We start from the raw sequence: 17275 nt of genomic DNA, 5'->3' as shown, positions 1-17275 counted from the left end.
CTATTTCATCAGTACTCATCCTGTGCTCCCCCTGCCCCACACCCTTTGGATTACTTTGAAATAAATCTATGTATTAGAGTGATCTGTGACGTCCAGGGGTGCCAGCTCAAACAGATGCTGTTCCATACTCTTTAACATACAAAGTTGACAGTGTATTTCCCCTTTTAAATCCCTTCATTGGTTCCTCATGGCTTTTTTTTTTTTTAAATGCATCCTCTTTTTTTTTAAATTTTTTTTTTTTTTTAAATTTTTTATTTTATGGCTGTGTTGGGTCTTCGTTTCTGTGTGAGGGCTTTCTCTAGTTGCGGCAAGTGGGGACCACTCTTCATCGCGGTGCGCGGGCCTCTCACTATCGCGGCCCCTCTTGTTGCGGAGCACAGGCTCCAGACGCGCAGGCTCAGTAATTGTGGCTCACGGGCCTAGTTGCTCCGCGGCATGTGGGATCTTCCCAGACCAGGGCTCGAACCCGTGTCCCCTGCATTGGCAGGCAGATTCTCAACCACTGCACCACCAGGAAAGCCCCCTCATGGCTTTTTTTCTTTTCTTTTTTTTTTTTGTTTTTTACTATAAACAACTTTATTCATGGACTTTCACATAAGTATAAAAGTTATGGATATTAAAATCACACCTTCACATACATTTTCCAGAAAAAGCCAATACCTGTATACACTGAAAATCAGATATCAAAATCTGGGGGCCCAAAGTTCCCAGAAGAAACCAGTTGTGGGGGTAACCAGCTGTATCTAGTGTCTCCGACTCCATTTCTGCAGCGCAAAAGAACCCCCCCCCCATAGTTTTTAAGAGAATGACAAAAACCCTTACTGGGGCCCACAAGACCCTGCATGATCTAGCCCTGCCAACCTCTCCAGCCTCATTGCTCATTACTTCACTACTCACCTGTACCCTCCAGACACAAAGGCTCTGTTTACGTTTCTCATACATGCCACAGACATCTGGCCTCAGGGCTTTTGCACATCATAAACCCTCTAATCAACCCTCTACAAGGACCCCTTCCCAACACCCTCCAATCCTCCCCACCCCTGCCCCTGCCCGCCCCTCAGCCTGATTAGCGTCCGTTGGCTCTCAGTGCAAACGCTGCTGCTGCTGCTTCGGGAGGTCTTCCCCACTCCCCACGGGTGACTCGGGACTCCTTGACAGAGGTCCTCCTAGGACGCTGTGCTTTGCCTTCATAGCGTACATTACACAGTTATAATTATGTATCAGTCTCTATAAATATTTGTTTCATGTCTGCCTCTCCCACCGGGCATTTTGGGGATAGTAGCGTGCCTTGTCCCTCTTCGTATACACAGCACTTACACAGAGCTGAGTGAATACAGGCGTTCAACTGGCATTTGTAGGATGGAGGCAGAGGAGCCGGCAGCCTCTCCTGGGATTGGGGTTTTTCTGACCACAGAGAGCCAGTGGCCATCTGCCCCTCCCCCAGTTCCTGGCTAGGCTTTGTTATTCCCTCAGACAACATTTGCTTTCCCTCCTGGCTTGAGACTTTCTTGCCCCTTTGCAGAGGAGTAACTGAGGCCCAGAAGGGGAGAGTGGCTTCTCCAAGGACCCACAGCAGTGAGAGGTACTTCTAGGCCTGCGTCCTGTCTTCCTGTCCCCACGCCCAGGCTCTTCCAGGACACTGCGGCTGCTCGAGACTGCCTGTGTCCTGACAAGAGCCAGGTGGGTCCCCAAAGCCAGAGTGATTCCGAGGTGGGTGTCCCAGGGTGGTTGGAGTTAGGCGTGCTGGATGCTACCCATGGATGGACAGAGCTGACTTGTCCCGGAAGTAGCCACACCTCCGGGCAGCCTTGAGTGGGGGTGAGCATCTGAGGGTGTCTGTGGGCCCTCCGCTCAGCCGGCCCGGCAGAGGGTGGCCCCCAGGAGCACAGGGGCGCTCTGTTTCTTCATGAATGCAAGTCTGTGTTTAGACCTGAATGACCAGCTTCTTGTCTGGAAACAGCCAGGCCCCAAGTGGCCTGCCAAGAAAAAGTGGTCTGTCACCAGGTCCAGGGGTGCCAGCTCACACAGATGCTGCTCCAGCAGTGGGCACTGTGGGATGAGGCCAGCAACAGGCAGGTCACTCTCTGCAGAACCAATTCCCTGCTCCATCGTAGCTGGGGCTTTGTAGGAAATCCTGCGTATCCCCAGGAGCAAAGCTTCCAGGTTTCAGCCATTTGTCCCTCTGTCTCCCTGGTGACTGTTCTCACGCTGCAGGTCTTTGAGCTCTGGCCAGGAAGGGGGCAGCAACTGCTGGCCTCGTACCTCTGGTGGAGGGAGAAGAGAGGGTGGGATCCTGAGTATGGTTGGGCCTGAGCTGTGGGAGGACCTCTGGGCCCCAGGAGATGGGACGCAGTCCATGGATGCCACCCAGGTGTAAAGAGGGCCCTGCCCGCTGCCACTGTCCCAGGGGAAAGGTTCAGTCACGCAGGACATGTATGGAGCTTTGTGGGTGCAGTGGGGGGCCCGGTGGTGTCCCCATTTCTACTTCCCATGGGGAGCTCACCTCTAGGCATCCTTCAAGGGACATGATGGGAGGGTAGGGGGGCAACTCAGCTCTCAGGGGTGCAGACAGGGGTGGGAGGCCCAGCGGGCAAGGCTGTGAGAACCGGCCTCCTTCCCCAGGGCTGGGCCGTGACCTCTCTCAGATCCTCACAGCGGCCCTGACCATCTGCAGGCCAGAGAAGGGATTCTCCCCATTTTAGAGAGGAGGGAGGAGACTCAGAGGGAGATGCCTGGGGGTCACCCGGAGGGTCAGGGGAGCCAGAGGCAAACTTCAGTGAGTTGTTCTCACTCCAGGTCTTTTTTTTTTGGCCGCGCCGCGTGTTCTGTGGGACTCTAGTTCCCCGGCCAGGGACCAAACCCAGGCCCTTGGCAGTGAGAACGCAGAGTCCCAACCTCTGGACCTCCAGGGAATTCCCTCACTCCAGGTCTTACGTTGGCATCCTGAGGCCCCACTACTGCTAAACAAACTACACAGAGGGGTTTTCCACAGGGAGCATTTGTCTCTTCGGTAAACAGTTATGGAGCACTTACTGTATGCCTGAGGTTGTGCGAGGCCCTGGGGTAAGAGATGAATAAGACAGTCTAGGGGGGAGACAGCCGCATCAACAGGTGATGCAGCAAAGGAGGCTATCTGGCAGACGTGGGCACAGGGAGGGACGGCTCTGCCCTCCCTGGAGGTACAGGCCGGCCAGGCTTCAGGGAGGAGAGGTCCTGGGGGGTGAGAAAGAGGGGGACCCCAGCTCGGGCAGCAGCAGCTTAGCTGAGCAGGGCCCAGGCAGAGCTGGGAGGGGGGGCTCATTAGCGCAGCTCCCGAGGGCAGGAGAAGAGTCAGCCTGAGCACTTTGCTCCCAAATTCTGTCCCCGTGAGGAGCAGGACCTTTCTGGTGTGCTGAGAGCCCAGGCCTGGGTGGGAGGTCAGGGAGGAGGGAAAAGGGGTTGGGAACCTTTAACCAGGGCTGGTCCAGTCAACCAGGCAGCTTGGCTGCCGAGAGTGGGAGATGGGGCCAGCCTTGCCCCTGGTCCTCCCAGCTCCCACTGGGTGGGAGGACCCAGGGTTTCTGAGATCCCTGTAGGTAGAAGGAGTTCTTGTTAGCACCAGCGCTCAAAGGGGTCCTTGTTCAGGCTGGATCCAGCCGCCCCCAGAGGGCTGGGCCAGCCCACATCTTCCTAGCAACTAGCTCACCCAGTGTGTTTGGTTCTTGGAGTAGGGGAGATAAAGGCTGGGGAGTTCTGATCTAGGGAACCCCACTTCCCAGAAGGGCTCCCACATGATCATCTCAGCCCAATAGACACCCCCTCCGTTTCCCCTAGTCCCCCTGTACTGGGCCTGTGGGGAGAGCGGGAGCCTGGCCCTGCAGCAGGGAAAGCTCTAGAAAAGGGCAGAATTTGGGTCCCTCGAGCCCTCCAGGCATGGTAGAAAGAGTGCACACATTCAGCCAGACTGGATTTTGAATTCGAGCTCCACTGCTTTCCAGTTATGTGGTCAGGAGCAAGGTGCTTTACCTCTGTGGGCCTCAGTTTCCTCATCTGTGCAATGGGAATGGTGCACCTCTCTAGCATGACTAGAACTGGACTGAGATTAGAGGAGATCATGAGCCAGATCCGTTCACCTCCTTCCCCCTGGGGGCTCCCTCGTTAATGGGGCCAGACTTGGTCTGAACTTTCTTCAGAGGCTTCTTCCCTTTCCTGGCCCTGAAGGCTCATTGCAGGTATGGTACCCCCAGGTGTGGGTATCAGCCGTCTATGGAGTCCTGGCCTTGCCAGTGAACCCAGCTGAGCCTCCCTTCTTCACCCGTGAAGTGTTAAGTTGTACTACCTGCCCCACTAGTTGCGGCGAGCGGGGGCTACTCTTCGTTGCGGTGCGTGGGCTTCTCATTGCGGTGGCTTCTCTTGTTGCAGAGCATGGGCTCTAGGTGGGCGGGCTTCAGTAGTTGCAGCACTTGGGCTCAGTAGTTGTGGCTCGTGGTCTCTAGAGCCCAGGCTCAGTAGTTGTGGCGCACGGCCTTAGGTGCTCCGCGGCATGTGGGATCTTCCCGGACAAGGGCTCGAACCCCTGTCCCCTGCATTGGCAGGCAGATTCTTAACCACTGAGCCACCAGGGAAGTCCCATCATGTCTTAAAGGACATCACATGTGTGCCCTCGTTTGTGGTCTTCGGGCAAACCAGGTATGGGGGTTTTTGGTCTTGGCTGCAAGGGCCGGGGCATTGGAAGCAGATGGAAAGTTAAGGAGCAGCGAGGGGAGTGGACCCTCTTCGCTGTCTCCCAGGGCGGGGCTTGGCCCACGGCCCACCTGCTTCTCTCTTCACTCTCTTCCTCATTCTAGACCCAATCTCCAGGTGCACCCAGTCACTCTGGCCCAGCACACCTGCGGCTCTCTCCTGCCTGTTCGCTGCCTTCGGCCCCCCTCCTCCACCTCCAGTATTTCCCAGTTAGGATTCATCAGAAAGGGATCCTTAAGGGGCAGCTCAGCTTTTCATTCTTTTTTTTTTTTTTAATTTTTACTTTAATGTGGACCATCTTTAAAGTCTTTATTGAATTTGTTATAATATTGCTTTTTTTTTTTTATGTTTTGGTTTTTTTGGCTGCAAGCCATGTGGGATCTTAGCTCACCGACCAGGGATCGAACCCGCACCCCTTGCATTGGAAGGCAAAGGCTTAACCACTGGACTGCCAGGGAAGTTCCTCAGCTTTTCATTCCAAAGAGGGCGCTGGTCAGCTTGCGGGTGGCTTTGCTCGGGTCTGGAGCACCCCCGTGTTTCTGTCCTGTAGCCCGGGTCATCTGTACAAACTGGGCCTCCACATCCCCCGTCATTTCAAAGCTGCCACGGGTAGTTAAGGGAAACGAAGCATATTCCTGGCCCAGGGGTTCTCAGCCCAGCTCCTGGGACGTAGGGATTGTGGCTAGGCTGAGCACCTGCCCCACCCTGAGTCCTTTGCCAGGGTTGCTGAACAGGACAGACGGATTGGGGCCCGGCATGTGGCCCCCAACTCAGAGCCGCACTCCCTTACACTCAGTACGGAATTCAGTTATGGGATTCTCTCCCCTTCCCTAATGGGTGGAAAAGGCGAAACTTGTCCTTGTTGTCCTGGATATGGAATATCAGCTTAGAAAAAATAAAAACTGGGGTGTAGCCTCTATGTAAGAAATAATAGAGTTACTTTTTTGCAAAAGGAGATTGCCTTTCCTCTTCAAGTTTCAGTGTATTGACGACGAGCCTAACTCTGTCCACGTTATTCCAGTTTCCCTTGGGGAGAGGTCTTGTCAGCCATTGTCTGGGCTGTTCTTCGGGCCAGTGGCCCTGAGAGAAAGATAGGGAGGCTCTTGGGCAGGACACAGTGTGGTTCAGGGCTGGACGCTGCCACACGGGAGGGCTGGCCTTACTTCCTTGACAAAACTCAGGAAATGAACTCTGCGACCTTAACAGATGAAGGAAATCTCTATTAAGAGCCTGATTCCCTGTTTTGCCAAGGATATTCCTGGAACTCCAGAGGGCCGGGTGAAGGCACAGGAGGGTCAGGGCCCCAGGTCCGGAGCCCAGGTGGGAGGACTGGCCTCGGACACCAGGAGGTATGCGTCTCCCTCTGAGCCCCAAACAAAGGAGGGGTTTAAAATCACCCGAGAGCTTTTAAAAGCCTGAAGCTGAACCTCATGACCCAGCAATACCAGCCCTAAGTGTTTACTCATAGAAACGAATACTTGTGTCCACAAGACACAAGGTGCTGAAATGTTTATAGCAACAATTTTGTAATAGGCAAAAACTGGAAACTCAATAGTAAAATGCCCCTCAACAGTAAGATTAATAAATCAGTTGCAACACGTCCATGTAATGGAACTCTAAACCTTCGTGAAAATGCAGTTTGCAGCCACACACAGCACCGTGGAAGAATCTCACCAGTGTGTCGCCGAGTAAAAGAAGAACATGTACCACATGATTCCATCCACAGAGAGTCCCCGAAGAGGCAAAGACGATCTGTGTTGTTGGAAGTCGCGCCGGTGGTTCTCTTTGACCGGGGGTGGGGGGTTGGGAGTGGGCAGTGAGAGTAGGAGGCGCGGGAGGGGCTTCTGGAGGGCAGGTTTTCCGGTATGCACCGTTTGTGAAATGCATTGCACGGTTCACTTACTTTGTGTGCACTTTTCAATATGTAAATTATACATCAGTAACAAGTTAAAAATATATAGTTACCTAAATGCTACCCCCAGAGGTTCTGATTTAACTGGTTTGAGAACAGAGCTCAGGGATCATTTTTCTTTCGTTGGTTTTTTTTTTTTTTTTTTTTTAATTTTTATTTATTTTTGGTTGGTTTTTTGAAAAGCTCTACAGGTGATTCTAGTGTGTACCCGGCAGGCTACCCTTCAGAGTTAACAGGATGGTCTCTTTTCTCTGTGAAGTAGGTGGTGAGCTGTGTGATGAGACGTAGAGGTGGGGTGGGGTGAGGGAGCCTGGGGGAATTTGGAGGCGCCCCAAGGTCTGGGCCGCTGAGCCCCAGTGGCTGACGTTCCTTCCAGGACGTGCACCCTCAGCTCCCTGTCCCTAGATGGCTCTGTTCGTGATCTCTGGCTTTGCACTCTCAGGGGCCTGCTGCTAAGATGGGTTTTCTTTCTTGTTTTTGGCCGTGCCACGTGGCTTGGGGGATCTTAGTTCCCCAAGCAGGGATTGAACCCCGGCCCTGGGCAGTGGCAGCGCGTAGTCCTAACCACTGGACGGCCAGGGAAGTCCCTAAGATGTGTTTTCTGTTTGGAAAAGGTCTCTCCTTGGAGCTGATTGGGACCCACGTCCTGCAGGAGTGGGTGGAGCTGTCCCTGGCCTTGAGAAGAGCTGACAGGACCCACAGGACGCTCTAGCATCTCAGGTGTCCACTAGAAGACAACTTGGGAGAGTGTGGACATCCCCCTGGGGGAGGAGACACCCGAGGGGACCCGCCTGTGACCACAAAGGCCCAGCTGGCTCCGGCTGCCAGGCCTGGCCGAGTTTTCTGCTTCAGCATCAGCCACAGGCACTGCTGCTGCCCGAGGCTTGAGGAGCGAGGGGGGGTTGCCCTGTGGTTAGGGAGGGTTCTGGCGGAGGGGCTGGGTAGCTGGCGGAGCATTGCCAGCGCTGCGACAGCCCAGCGGGGTGCAGCCAGTGAGCACTGCTGTGGGGCTGGGGGGGGCCCAGCCTGTGCTTTTCCCCAAACACCCCTCCCATCCCTTCCGAGCCACTTTACCCTTTTCCGTATGTCCTCTGTCTCCCACCCGAGCTCCTCTTTGATCAGTCAGCCGGCGCGGATCGAGTGCCTGGCGCTGCCGGCCGGGCTGTCTACCTGCTCCACAGGCCAGGGCTCCCGGAGGGGAGGGCCCATCTGTGGGTGACCCCCCTCCGCTCCTGTCCAGCACCCCCTCCCCTTACTGCCGGGCATCCATCATTCTCTGTGCCTCCGTCACTCTTACTGCCTGGCTTTTTAAAAATTTATTTTATTTATTTATTTATTTGGGCTGCGTTGGGTCTTCGTTGCTGCGCGCGGGCTTTTCTCTAGTTGCGGTGAGCGGGGGCTACTCTTCGTTGCGGTGCACGGGCTTCTCATTGCGGTGGCTTCTCTTGTTGCCGAGCATGGGCTCTAGTCGCACAGGCTTCAGTAGTTGTGGCTTGCGGGCTCAGTAGTTGTGGCTCGAGGGCTCTAGAGCGTAGGCTCGGTAGTTGTGGCGCATGAGCTTAGTTGCTCCGCGGCATGTGGGATCTTGTCAGACCAGGGCTCGAACCCGTGTCCCCTGCACTGGCAGGCGGATTCTTAACCACTGTGCCACCAGGGAAGTCCCTACTGCCTGGCTTTTTTTCTCCCCTCCTCCCTCTTGAAGTGTCATCGTGTCCCTTTCTCTGTTTCTCCTTCACTCATTCATTTAGCAAACACTGGGTGCCTGCTGTGTGCTGTGGGTACAGAGATGTAGAAGACACACCCCTGGTGGAGCTCAGATGTCTAAACAGACAAGCACAGTCTGGGGTGGTAAGGGCTGGAGCAGCAGTGTGAAAGAAGGGACCAGGGACCATAGAGGAGGGATGACCAGCTCTGCACGGGGGAAAGCTGGGAAGCCTTCACAGAGAAGGTGACGCCTGATCTGGGCTTTGAAAGACGACCAGGGAATTCCCCAGGTAGATAAGCATGGCAAGGAATTCCAGGAAGAGCAAACATGCAGGGGTGAAGGGCCGCCGCTGAGCTGCATGGGCGAGGCTGGAAAGGAAGCAGGAAGGTCAGGAAGGCCAGGTGAGGAGGCAAGAAGGAACTACAGGAGGAAAGTCAGCAGGAGGGGGGCAGGCTCAGATCTGGGCCCCAGATGGCTCTGTTGGCAGTGTGGACGTGGGAGAGGGCCAGGTGTGGGAGGGCAAGGCTGGGGGCAGGTGTAGTTAGGAAGCTGTTGCCAGCATCCAGGAGAAGGATGATGGTGGCCTAGGCTTGCCTGCTGTGGCAGGAGTGGAGACAGTAGATGGTATGGTGGGTTGGGTGGTGCCAGGCTCTCGGGGCCTTGGCGGTTGACTGGTTGTGGCGGCGGGGAAGAAGCGTGAGTTGAGGATTCTGGCTTGGCTAACTGTGGAGGATGGGGCCTTCCAAGGGGAAGCAGATTTGGGGGGATGATGCTGAGCTCACTTTGATGGATTCGTCTAGATGGCAGGCCCTGCCGCTCTGGAGGAATGAGGCGTCAAGGTTAGGGATTTAGGTTGGGGAGTATCTACGTGGTGTGGATATTTTGAGCCCGGGGGAGGCATCCAGAGCGGAGTGCATGTGTCAGGTGTCCCATGAAGCTTCGTCTGTGACGTCCCTAGGAAGCAGCTAGACTCAGCCTCTCTGGGTCTTCTCTGCACTGCCTCTCTCTCCCTCTCGTTCTCCCTCTCCTAACCTCTCTGTCTCCCCTTACCTTCTTTTTTTTTGGCTGTGCTGCTTGGTTTACAGGATCTTAGTTCTCCGACCAGGGATTGAACCCGGGCTCTTGGCTGTGAAAGTGCGGAGTCCTACCACTGGACTGCCAGGGAATTCCCTGTGTCTCCCCTTTCCTGATGGGCCTGGCTCCTCTCCTGACGTCTCTCAGTGCTAGCTGCCCATCCCCTCCCTCTCCAGCCCCCTGGGCTGGGCAGGCCTGTACTGGGCTCATGGGGTGATAAGCTCAGTAAGTATTTGTGGAAGGAATGAAGGAATGGGCAGTTAGCCTGAGTTCCCACTTGGGCCAGCAAGGCCTGAGGGCAGGGCAAGCGCAAGTTGTGTCCTCTGGATCAGCATCTTGCCTTTGGACCAGGCTCAGCAGAAGGAAAGGGCCTCATCTGAGGAATTCTCAAACCTCTTCTACCCCCTTTAACGTCCAGCATACTGAGCCTCCCGTGCTCCATCACCCTCATGACAATAATGACATTTTTTTGTGGCTTTGATGGAAAAAATAGATACGGTTTTGAAGACCCTGGATATTAACTCCATAGTCTGCACGTGGAGGTGTGATGGGGATGGATGGGCAGCGGGTATAGTTCATGACCCACAGAGCAAGAGCAACTAGGTCGAGGAAGGCTCTGTGGGAGTGGATAGAGACTGCCGGCAGGGTGCGGGGACCCAGGCTGGCCCCCCCACTCTCCAGCACCCTGCTCTTGCTGCCTCCTTCCTCTGGGTCAGGGCCCTGTTGGTCCTTGGGTGGACCCCGCCTGCCTGGTTCTGTTCGTGAATTCTCGATGACCATCACCCCAGACCTAGCTTTTCCTCTGACTTTGCTCCCATCTCTTTATTTTTACTCATCTAAACAAATACTATGGGAAAGAAGACGAATCAGTAGAAAGTCTGACTTGAAGGTGATTTTGAAAGCAGTGCATTTTGGCCATAGCCAGGGTCTCTGTATCAACAGCATTATCAGGACGGCCAGGAGGGGCTGATTTTAATCGATGGACGCGAAGGATTGGCTTGTGACCATCATGGTCATCGCATGAAAAGGGGTTGCTTTGAGTTTGAACATATTTGAGTCATTTACCCCAAGGGACTCCTGTTTTCTTACCGTTATTTTTTTCATGGAGATGCTATGGGAATCGTGGCAGCCTTTTTTTGTTATTCTCATGGCCCATCTCTCCTCCAACCTCTGTTCTTTTTTTTTTTTTTTAAACTTTTGGGTTTTATTTATTTATTTATTTATGGCTGTGTTGGGTCTTCGTTTCTGTGCGAGGGCTTTCTCTAGTTGCAGCAAGTGGGGGCCACTCTTCATTGCGGTGCGCGGGCCTCTCATTATCGCGGCCTCTCTTGTTGCAGAGCACAGGCTCCAGACGCGCAGGCTCAGTAGTTGTGGCTCACGGGCCTAGTTGCTCCGCGGCATGTGGGATCTTCCCAGACCAGGGCTCGAACCCGTGTCCCCTGCATTGGCAGGCAGATTCTCAACCACTGCGCCACCAGGGAAGCCCCAACCTCTGTTCTTGATCTCACTTACACTGTCCACACAGTCCTTCCTCAGACAGGTCATGTCACGAGTGCCTGCTGCACGCTGGCGGTGCCCCAGGCTCAGGGGCTGCGATGTTGCAGGAGGTGTCCTGGAGCCCCTGGAGGTGGGCAGTTAGAGCTCACACACAGGTGCCTGAGAGGGAGCCTGGGGTTCGGGGCTGAGAGCCTGCAGTAGGGCTCATCACTAGGCTGGAGGAGGACTGACGGAAGGCGCCCCTCCCTGAGGTCACATTTGAACCTAAGGATGGGTTGGGTTTAGAATCCATGCAAAGGCGTGATTATCACGCAGGGTTAGATGATGGAAGCCAAGCAGGATTACAGTCCCACCCAGCTGGTAAGGCTCAGCTTCCTTTTCTCTGGGGGTCCTGCTGTAACTCTTTCACTCTGTGTGTCCTCTGAGCTCCTGCAGCCCTGACAACTCGAATCACACTTTCCAGTGCCTGAGTGACAGGCTCCCTGCCTCTGAAACCATGATCAATTTCCTCCTTCTTCCTCTTGGGTCTTGTTTTATCCTTGGTCCCCAGGGCTGGAGTGTGTTCCTGAGAGCGGAGCCCACACCCATCTCCTCCCTGGTGGCCCAGTGGGCTCCTGGGCTGCAGGGTTCAAGCTCTCTAAGGCTCGGTGGTTTGACATGTACACACTCTGCCTCAGGGGCCTCTCCTCTCCTCAAAGCAAGAAAGGAACAGAGAGATGAAAGAGAGGGATGGGATCTGCCACAGAAAAATTAAACACAAGTACAGCAACAATACCACAGAACTAAAAGGCAAATGGGGGAAGTATTTGCAAAAATGATAAACTAAGGATTAATCTGTATTTGCAAAAATGATAAACTAAGGATTAATCTTCTCAACAAAGAAGGTATACAAATCAATAAGAAAGACATGAAGATCCTTATAGACAATTCACAGATGAAATCCCAATGGTTAATATGTATTTGGCAAAAATGTTCAACCTGTCAATAAGCAGAAATAGAAATGGAAACAATATATTTTCACCTATCAAATTCGCAAAGGTGAGAAAAAGATAATACCCAGTGTACGGCATGGACGTAGAGCAACGGGCACCCTCATATAGTGCTGATGGCCATGCTCGTTGGTAGAGCACCTGGAAAGCATTTTGGAAGTGGGTTTAAAGATCCTGAGAAATGCATTCTCCATCCACGAATTTCACTTCTGAGAATCTATCCAAGGAATGAATAGTGACATGGGGAATTTCTCATGAAATTATGTTAAGCAACAAAAATAGGGCATACAAATTATATGATATATAATCCCACTTGCGTAAATTATATATTTATGCATAAATGTTTTCTTTGGGTGATTTGGGGGGAATGTTTTTCTTATGGGTGATTTTTGATCATCATACTTTATATATTTTATATTTCTCATATTTTCTATAATAAGCATTAAAAAAATCAAGGGGGAGAAGTCTCTGTGAAATGTGTAATGATGGACCCAAATAAATTCAGAAATTAACTTTAGGAGTCAAAGGGTCACATCACTAGCACAACCTGTCACTTTGAAAGATTCAGGACATACATGATATGTGCACCAAAACTCGCCGTGAGGTTGAGGACAGAGGTCACCAGGCCGCATGGCTGTGGTTGGGTCCATTTGGTGGGTGAGATCACCTGGCTCTTTGCTGTGTGACACTGGGTACAGCCTGTCCCTGGCAGGTCTCAGTTTCCTATCTGTACAATGGTAGGGTGGGAGGAGGGTCAGATTAATAATCCTGGAGGGGCTTGGCAGATCTTGGCTAGGCAGTAACTCTGTTATTTTTTTAAAAAATATTTATTTATTTATTTTGGCTGCACCGTGTCGGGATCTTTGTTGCGGCATGTGGGATCTTTAGTTGCAGCATGTGCACTTTCAGTTGCTGCACGCGTGTGGGATCAAGTTCCCTGACCAGGGATCAAACCCCGGCCCCCTGCATTGGGAGCGCGGAGTCTTACCCACTGGATCACCGGGGAAGTCCCGGTAACTCTGTTCTTGAAGAAGAGAATTTGACTTTGCCCGGTGACACTGCCGAGAGGGACGGAGCGCTGGGGTCTGCAGGTTCCAGGTTCCAGCTCCTTACCTGCTGAGACACCAGTGCACAGACCCCGTTACCTATTCACGACCACCACACTGCCCTGCCTTGGCCCTGCTTCTTGGCCACCCTCTCTTCCCATCGCCCCTGGGCCCACTCAGCTGCGGCTAGTTTGCCTGCTCAAGCTTTAGTCTTTCTGCTCTGGAGGAGAAGGAAGGGGAGAACCCTAGGCTTTGGAGCTGTTTAGTGGAGGCATGAATTCAAAAGCCTTTGGGGAGCCCCACCTGCCTATAGAGAGGGTGTCTCCCCCCTCTCGGGCCCTCTCTATGCGACATTTTTGTGATGGCTTGGCTCTCAGGTCTGAGCTACCCTGATGGTCTGAAGGCATTGAGGCCACTTCCTGGTGTGGGGCAGCCCCGCCCCCCAAGCCCACACTCAGCTGTGGGCTGACGTTCACGTCCACATCTGCGCCATATCAACTGCTCAGCCTTGATAAGGCCTCCTGTGCTGAGAATCCTTTCCTAGAAGCTGACGGTTTATGGTAATACTGCCTGGGCTCCTCCGAAACTTTTGCTTTCGGTCGTGAGCAAGTCACAGGGTCCTCCCTCCCAGTTGCCTTCTCAAGGGTGGGGCTGGAGGCCTAAGAGCTGCCTGGGAGATTTATTTTCCTTTATATGAGGCATAAACTGGACTTCACGCTTCCAGGAAAGACAGTGAGTGAGTCTCCTCTCTGTCAGCTCCCCTGAAGCCCTGCCTGGGCTGCTGCCTCTGGACTGTGACATCTTCAGCTCACCTTGAATAGCAGGGCCAGTCTTGGGTAGGCGGCAGAGGCAGCTGCCCTGGGCATGGTGGAGCTGGCTGGGAAAGGTGTCTCCAGAGAGCCCCCCTTCCTGATGAGGGCCTGTTTCTCCTCAGTGTTCAACAGATGCACGGAAAGACGGCTTCTTTGAAGAGCACGGAGAAACTGGGCAGGGTCCAGAGACCCCGAGGCTCCAGGTGAGGCCCCTCTCCCAATCAGATATACATACTGGTTGGGGGTGGGAAGCCCTCTGGAGGTGACCTGTTAGAAAGGGGGCCTTAAGGCTGCGTCAGGGGTTGGGTTGGGCACAGGCGGCCCGGGGCCTCTTCCTCCCACTCCCAGGCCTGTCCCAGCGCACTGGGACCTAGCAGAGTCCAGGCTTCTCGGGTTACCAGCCTCCTCCCTGCCCACCTGTCCTCAGGCCAACCCGGCAGGGGCAAAAGTTTGCGTTTCAGCACCACCCCCTCTCCGCCAGCCCTGGTAGCCTCTGTCAGGTCAGGTGAGTCTGCCCAGCTCCTCACTGCAGAGCTGCAGGCCCAGGGGAGGGCAGTCCTGCTGGGATCATGGCCCATGGCCAGGCCCCTGAGCCGTGAGGCTGACACCTCCACCGCCCCCCCCCCACCGCTCCCCAAACTGGTCCCCATCCCTGTGCCTCCTGCTCATTCATTCTGCGGTCCGCTCCTCTGCTTGCGCCTAGGCCAGGAAAATGGGAGGTGGCTTTTGACACTCAGGGGCGGGCAGCTCTGGGAGATCGAGGCTCAGGCTGAGCACACCTCCTGGGGGCGGCTGCTCACAGCTGTCGGGGAAGAGGGCTCTCAGCGACCCCTCCCTGCCTCAGGAGTGCCCCTCCCCAGGGCGAGCTATGCGCTCGCTGTGAAGGGCCCCAGCCTCCGATCTCCGCCCCAAGCTTGTGGCTTGAGGCCAGGACAGAATTGGCACTAAGGATGCATGGGTAGGACTTTCAGGGTTCCTTGTCCCTGGAATGGCATGTCTCCTTTGCAGTCTGCACTGGCCAGAAGGCTTGAAGGGCGAAGACATAAAGAAGTGCAGCCGAGAAGGGGTAAGTGTGGGGAGGCCGACTTCACACTGCCCACTGAAAGAGGGGTCCCGGGCTGCCTGAACTTGGTGACTGTTGGCTCCTTGGCCACAGGCCTGTCACCAGGAAACCTAGTGGGTGTCCCCTCCTGGGTGGGAGTTGTGTCCTCTTCCAGTCCTAGGCTGCCTGTCAGGACCTCGCGTCACCAGGAGACAAGCTGTGCTTGGAGCTCAGCCCTCCACACCCACTGGCTGCTTACCCACTACTTCATGCTAAGTCACTGCAGGACCCCCACCCCTGTGGCCTTATTTCCTGGTGGCTGGAGCAGGGCCCTCTGGTGGTCCGATCTCCTGGGACTTCTCAGACCCAGCTTGTGTGTTTGCAGACGCTACTGAGAAAATACAACCAGCAGTATCACAAGCTGTTTAAGGACATCCCCTTGGAGGAGGTGGTTCTCAAAGGTGAGCTGTCTCCCCGGGGTGGCTGGACAGGCGCCTGCGGTGCCCAAGGCCCAGGTCCTCTCCCCCAGAGCTTCCAGGCACAGATCAGATATGGGAACTGGCTGCCCTTTGAACATGCCCTTTTTTTCTTCAAAAGTGTGAGAAGACTGGGCTGATTTGAGATATGAAGTTGAATTTACAAAAATTTTCTTGAGGAAATGTCGGGGCTTCCAAATCTTATTTCTGTTCTGCTCTTATCAGTGACTATTCTTTCCTGCTCAGGCCTGCCAGGGAGTGTGTGGGAGCATTTGCACAATCAAGGCCCTCTCTCCCTGGCAGGGCAGGGCAAGGAGTTCTGCCTGTGGAGGTGAACATCCAGGCTTAGGGGACCAGGGCGGAAACCTGCCGGACCTTTTGGGGCATGGATGGAGGAAGAGGAAACATCTAGCAGTCTGGTGGGGCGGGAGCGGTCAGGAGTCGCAGGAAAGGATGCTAGGGTGCTGGAAGAATGGGTTGCTGGGGCCTGGGATTGGGAAGGGGACGGAGGAGGACAGTCCCCGAGGCTGGACTCTGGACTCCTGAGTGGGAGGACCCGGGACCTGGGGCTCCCGGGCTGGCCTTGCTCACGGCAGTCTCCTGTGACTTCCCAGTGTGCTCCTGCGCCCTCCAGAGGGACCTCCTTCTCCAGGGCCGGCTCTACATCTCCCCCAACTGGCTCTGCTTCCATGCCAGCCTCTTTGGCAAGGATATCAAGGTAGTAATAAGTGGTAAGGGCTGCCACAGCCCAGGGAAGAGAAGCCCCTGCCCTGCGGGCACACCTCAAGTCAGGCCTGTCCCTCCACACGCTGACACTTGGTGAGGCCTCTCACTGTGGGGCATCCCACCTGGTGTCCCGGGCAGTAGCCCCACCCCTTCCAAACAGGGGCCCCAATCTAGACTCCACACCTGGCCTGAGCGGCCTGAACAGTTCACTGCCAAATTATTCTGCCTCTGGGTAGTTCCAAAATGCCTTCAGAATCAGAGTGGGATGTCACACTTATGGGGGCCCGAAAGTGGCCATGGTGGCTCAGGGAACTCTGTTACGGGAGTATGGGATTCACCAGGGCAACCATCCTTGCCTCCTGGATGATGGGGTGAGAGGCCAGAGCAGCGCATGCGGCCAAGGGGTGGGGGATAACTGAAGGGAGCCTGCGTGAGACGGTGGAGGCTCAGATACTCTCCCACCTGGGACCAGACATCTCCATGGTGCTCGTGCTTGGGTCACTGCCAGCTGTGGCTGGCGCCCTAAGCAGGAAGCAAAGGGACTGTGTCCTTGGGGGCGAGTCCTGAGAGAAGAATGCCTCTCCCCCTGTCAGGTGGTCATTCCCGTGGTGTCTGTGCAAATGATTAAAAAACACAAGATGGCGCGGCTCCTTCCCAATGGCCTGGCCATCACCACCAACACCAGCCAGAAGGTCAGTGAGATTCTGGGCCAGCGCTCCCTTGTCCTTCTCCCCATCCCAGCCCTAGGAGTCCACAGCTTGACCCTGGCACTCTCCCAAGTCTTTATGTACCTTGCCCCTTTCTGTCTTCTTTCTATGTTCTAGTATGTCTTTGTGTCACTGCTCTCCCGGGACAGTGTATATGACATGCTGAGGAGGGTCTGCACCCACCTACAGGTATGAAGCTTGGGGCCAGGGCTGTTGTGAGGGGGCTGGCCCATCTCCCCGGCACAGGGAATGGGGAGTAACAGGCTCAGGCTCAGTGAACCAGAGGCAGTCCTTGGACCATGTGTCTGTGCTTGTGGGCCTCTTTGAGGCCACTGGGCCCTTGTGTGTCCCCACGTATAGCCCTCACTTGTGCTTCCTCGGTGCACAGACGGACAGGAGCATGTGGCCGCTTCCCAATATGCCTACAGCTCTCCCTCGCCTATGGTGAGGAAGGGGGAGGGCAGCAGCTTGGGGGAGTATGTTGTCTTGGATTTGCCCTCTGCTCCAGCATTAACTAGGGATCCCCCTGCAAACTGTGGGAGCTTTCGGCTCTATCTGACCCAAAGT

At 54.7% G+C, this 17275-nt stretch overlaps 2 protein-coding genes across 8 annotated transcripts in view; one reads left to right on the top strand and one right to left on the bottom strand.

Annotated features, from left to right (window-relative positions):
- Positions 1-17275, top strand: part of GRAMD2A (GRAM domain containing 2A) — a 38737-nt gene that overhangs the window by 13824 nt on the left and 7638 nt on the right. For both annotated transcript variants that reach the window (XM_082383600.1, XM_082383601.1), the window contains exons 2-7: positions 13880-13960; positions 14766-14823; positions 15185-15260; positions 15890-15993; positions 16595-16693; positions 16826-16897. In XM_082383600.1, the coding sequence (XP_082239726.1) occupies positions 13880-13960; positions 14766-14823; positions 15185-15260; positions 15890-15993; positions 16595-16693; positions 16826-16897 (490 nt within the window). The remainder of the gene's footprint in view (positions 1-13879; positions 13961-14765; positions 14824-15184; positions 15261-15889; positions 15994-16594; positions 16694-16825; positions 16898-17275) is intronic.
- Positions 11985-17275, bottom strand: part of SENP8 (SUMO peptidase family member, NEDD8 specific) — a 55141-nt gene continuing 49850 nt past the window's right edge. For 4 of the 6 annotated variants that reach the window (XM_082383615.1, XM_082383604.1, XM_082383606.1 and 1 more), the window contains one exon: positions 11985-13012. The gene's annotated coding sequence lies outside the window, so the exon portion shown is untranslated. Of the gene's footprint in view, positions 13016-17275 lie in introns of all 6 variants that reach the window. The other 2 variants (XM_082383613.1, XM_082383605.1) reach the window with 1 other exon arrangement.

The sequence above is a fragment of the Balaenoptera borealis genome, assembly GCF_965194805.1.
Source record: "Balaenoptera borealis genome assembly, chromosome: 3".
Taxonomy (NCBI): Eukaryota; Metazoa; Chordata; class Mammalia; order Artiodactyla; family Balaenopteridae; genus Balaenoptera; species Balaenoptera borealis.
Note: the sequence above shows the minus strand (reverse complement) of the source record. Positions and strands in the feature narration are given on the sequence as shown.